At 33.6% G+C, this 4,856-nt stretch overlaps 1 protein-coding gene across 1 annotated transcript in view; it reads right to left on the reverse strand.

Annotated features, from left to right (window-relative positions):
* The window catches only part of LOC112024068 (monooxygenase 2), a 30,452-nt gene extending 29,050 nt beyond the window's left edge, over positions 1–1,402 (reverse strand). Inside the window, 1 exon segment of the mRNA XM_065775197.1 lies at positions 1,136–1,402. Within this exon segment, the coding sequence (XP_065631269.1) occupies positions 1,136–1,356 (221 nt within the window). The 5' untranslated portion in view covers positions 1,357–1,402.
* Between the last annotated feature and the right edge of the window lie 3,454 nt (positions 1,403–4,856).

Consider the following 4,856-nt stretch of genomic DNA (forward strand, 5'->3'; position numbering starts at 1 on the left):
AAAAAAAAAAAAAAAAAAAAAAATACAGATCAAAATCTTAACTATTATATGATATATGTACATGGATCACTTATTTTCTGGACATAATGTATTTCCACTTATTCATATTAATTTTAAAAGAGTATGGAATAGAGATGAGATTTATGCGCTCTTTGGATTAATTTATTTTATATATATATTTATTTTGTGAAAGTAAAGTTATACTTTTATAATAAAATAAAATAAAAAAGCTTTAAATATATTTTTGGAAGACAAACTTGAAAATTTTATATTGTATATAAATAAATAGAGCTAGAAGCTAATAAAGAAAAGCTAATCCAAACTTGCTATAGCTTTGTATTTTATTTTTTTAATAATTTATTCTCTCGCTTCACGTCAATCTCACATTAGACTCTCTCTCTCTTCTCCTCTGACGCTCTTCCTTCTTTACCTCCTCCATTCAACAAATCATCAAATTCATCAAGTTCAAAACCATATCATCAAACCCATATATAAATTTATACGAATCATCAAAGAAGAAGAAGAAGAAGCGGTCAAGAAGAAAAAGAGCAGCGGCTACAGGCTACAGTAGTAGCACAAGAAGAAGCAGCGGCTACAGCAGTAGCACAAGAAGAAGCAGCGATAGCGCACAGCAGATGAAGGAAACGGAGGTCCTGCCTTGGAGGTTTGCCTTTGTGGTGGCCATGTGAGCTTCGGCCATGACCATAGAGGCCCAGCCACGGAGGTTTTGTGGTCGTCAGGAGAGAAGAGAGCTGAGAAATGAGAGAGAACATAAAGAGAGAAGAGAGATAATAGAGGCTATGAGAACAAATAAAGTTAAAAATAATAATAATAAATAATTATTTAAATAAAAAGGGTATATAATAGTTAATAGATAATCTGTGAGTGTTTTGTAAGAATAATGGTCTAAAATAATAAAAGTAGATTTTTATGTTAATATAAAATGAAATATTAAAACTAACTGACGTGAATGCTTGCATAAGTGAGAGTGTATGCAAATAAAAGTGAGCAAAATGTCTTCAAAGGAAGTCTTAAAATTTCATGAAGAAATTTAAAATGGCATAGAAACGCATAATTGTTATCTGAAATGGAAAAAGGAAACTCATGAAATGAAAATGGTGCGAAAGTACAGTACTTTCTCAAAGGGGGATAAGTAGTGGTGGTGAGCTTGTGAACTACGCCGAGAGCTTCAAGGGCTAGCCAAGCATTTGGGTGAAGACCTATGGCTGCACCTGTGGCTCTTAGCCCTTCTGATTTCTCCAACACCAATGCTTTAACCCCTACTCTCTTCAAGGCTATTGCTGTTGCCAAACCCGCTATACCTGCCCCTACTATCACCACATCATGCACCTCCATCTCTCTCTCTCTCTCTCTCACAAATAATCTCAAGCATGAATGAAAATGGGGGGTCTGAGCGTTCTATATATATATATATATATATACACCAATTCTTTTAGAAATTTCAAAGACAAGTTCAAAACATTATTTGTGTTGGACCAGCACCCTTTTACAGAAAATGTATTTGCGTGTAGAAGGTACTGGTCATAAATGACTAGTCAAAAATGTTGGACGGTTGTGCAAAAGATAAAGACAATCTGATAATGTGTTCAATTCTTACACGAAGGAAAAATATATATATATATATATGAAGACACACTTACATCAAAGCATAGCTATAAAATTAGTTATAATTTAAGATTATAATTTTACTCAATAATATAAACATTATTACGTATTTTAAAAATTTAACTGTTAAATTGTATGTTCTTTACGTTCTTAATACATATGTTAAATTTTGTTTTTATCAGATATTATTACTATATGATCTATAAATTTATATTTTAAGATTTTAAAGTACAAAAATTTACTTACTCAAAAAAAAAAAGTACAAAAATTTACAATTTAAATAGATTATTGATGACATAACTATTGATTTTTAATTTTTTAGAAATTTTGTAATTATGAAGGATATAAGAAAAATATATAATCTAACGGTTGATTTGTTAAAATTCACCTCCAATAAAAATATATTGAGAAATGTTTTAGTATTATATATATATATATGTATATATAAACTTATGTTGCATCAATCAAAAAAAGAAAAAAAAAAACTTATATTTTAACTTTCAACCCTTCACATTAAAGAAAAACTTTGATTAAGAAATTCAAAACAAAGGAGAGGCTGCACATGTGAGAAACCTCTCGTTTTTGTTTTGTTTTGTTTTTTGTTTTTTTTTTTTTTTTGTTATTTCACTGTATTCGTGCATGGAAACTTGGCAAGTCAGAACTGAATGGCAGATTGTTCACTAAAGCTGTACGTCAACCATTTGATATTTTTTCTGCTGAAAAAAAAAAAAAATCCTTTTGACATTTTGACTACACATACTATGGAAACTGGAAAGGGTACAATCAATAAAAAAAAAGCCATTTCCTTTGAATTTGTTCAAATGAATAAGAGGCATTAGAGCATCTCCGGCCTTGGAGGAGTGGACTGTTATATTTACTTTTTAACTACTTATTTTTTCAAATATATTTATCAATAGATTTTCTATCATTTCTATATCTTATTTAAATATTATTTAATTCATTAATTCATTATTTTTTATTTAATCTTTCTTTATTCTTTTTTATTCATTCTCAACAACTATATATTTAAAAATCTCCCAATAGATACAGATTTTAAAATTGTGAGTGGTCTTTTTTTTTTTTTTTTTTTTTTTTTTTTTTAAATGGATCTCCTGAATCTCATGAGACAACAATATAGTGAGTTGTTAGTGTTTATTGTAATTTGAAAATTATCAAATTTATGTTATTCTTGTGCAAGTTTTTTTTTTTTTTTTTTTTTTTTTTTTTTTTTTTTTTTAATTCTATGTATTTTGAAATTTATGGTGGGCCTTTTGTGATTTTGGGCTGGACTATCTCCTGCCGTATTGTGGCCCAGGTGTCCTGAATTAAAGAGTCGGGTCCGGCCCAGTTGCAACTAACTTTGGTTCGGCTTATGCACGAACTATGCCCCATTTGCTGAAACTTTAGTCACATGCCCTTGTAAGGCTATAAATGAACCAAGCCATTCATAAACAACTCGAGCTTGGCTCGATAAAAAGTTTGTTCATGTTTGTTTGTTTATAAACAAGCCAATGTTAAGCTTTAGTTTTAGGCTTGTTTAATAAACGAGCCGAGCCTGAGTAAAAAATATTGTTCATGAACAAACTCATGAACACCAAGGCTCGATACAAAAGTAACAAAACAAGTTGAGCCTAGACTTATTTATGAGTTTGATAATAAAATTGATATGACCTTGACAAGTAAACTCATATCTTTCTAAAACTTTAACTAATTATAAGTTGAGACCACTTGTCCAAAATAAATAGGCTAGATAATAAACTTGATATAGGCTTGATAATATACGTATGTTAGATCTCAAGCTCAAAAGCATGATATTGAGCTTGAGTTTGGGCTTGATATTGAGCTTGAGCTTGGCTTGACTAATGAATCAAGCTAAGCCAAGCCGAGCTCAAGTTTTTATACTTTATAACGAGCTCAAGCTTGAACATTATTTGTAGGCTTGTATCAAGCTTAAGCCAAGCTTGAATATTCTATTTTTACTGTCGAGTCGAGCTTGAACATTCACTACTCGACAAAGCTCGGCTCGTTTACAGCCCTTTGCCCCTGGCAGGCAAAGTTGCTATAGAGAAGCCACGGTAGATAAAGGCAATACAACAATGATAATAGAATACATTATAGTTGAGTGGAAGCAAGTAAGAAATCTTTAATTAAAGCAAGGGAAAAGAACACGTTATGAATACAATAGTAAAGACGATAGCAATAATTGATAAAAGGAGACAATTAGTTTGCCACGTCTAATCCTATCACGGGACTAAGGCCAAGGAGTAAACCATTTCCTCAATGTGGGTAACTTCACAGGATGATCTTGCCACGAAAATTACCCGCTCTGAGGGAACGGTCTTGAATGGCTTATGCCCAAAAGAATCCTTTTGTCTCTAATAAAGAGTAGGCCTGTAAAGGAAGAGAAGAGATTAGCCTATCGGTGCATGCCTACCATTCTATGCTTTTTGTTTTTTTTGTTATTTCTAATTCTTTTCCCTTCTCTTTTCTTTTCTCAGTGCTTCCCTATCTAGTAATGTTGTGATTCTCTCTTAGTGATTACTATTGTCATGATGGTGATTCCCCCTACTGCGCATGGCAAGGGTCCTTTATATATTGCTTGCCGTGACTGGTTTTTACCACTTTAGTCCTTAACCACCTTTGTTTGGTCTGAGTGTCCTTGCCGACCCCCACTGGTTTGTCAGTTGCCCAGCCACTACTTACCCATGCTGGCTGCCATTTCCCATCACCAAACAAAGAATGTTATTTTGTTTGTTTGTTCATCGTGGCATTCTTATCCGCTACAGTGTGGGTATTCTCTCTTCCTATCCCTCATGGCATGCACCTAGTGGTTCTAGTTCATCCTTGCTTCTTTTGGGTAGTATGCCATACTAGCAGGACATTTCTCCTAAAAGAACCTGAGCCAGAACTTCAGAATAGGCTTTCCCCTTTCCCCACTACTAGACCATACGCTCTCTTACCTCTGACCTATGACCCACTACTTCCTGTATTGGTTGGGTACAAGCTGGTGATGTCTGGGCCCTGTGCGTGCTCCACTTCTGAGTGCGTCCAAAACTTGTTTGCTGCTTATATGTCTGTTGTGGTCTGGAGGCTCATCTGTGCGTTCTACCGCTCATCCTTGACCTATTATGGCGTGAACTACTTTCTGACTTCTATTCCTTACCACTTGCTTTACTCCAAGGTTTGGGCCTTGCCTCGGTCATGGGTTTTTCCTTCTTGAGCCCATTCTT

The sequence above is a fragment of the Quercus suber genome, unplaced genomic scaffold, assembly GCF_002906115.3.
Source record: "Quercus suber isolate HL8 unplaced genomic scaffold, Cork oak 2.0 scaffold_106, whole genome shotgun sequence".
NCBI lineage: Eukaryota > Viridiplantae > Streptophyta > Magnoliopsida > Fagales > Fagaceae > Quercus > Quercus suber.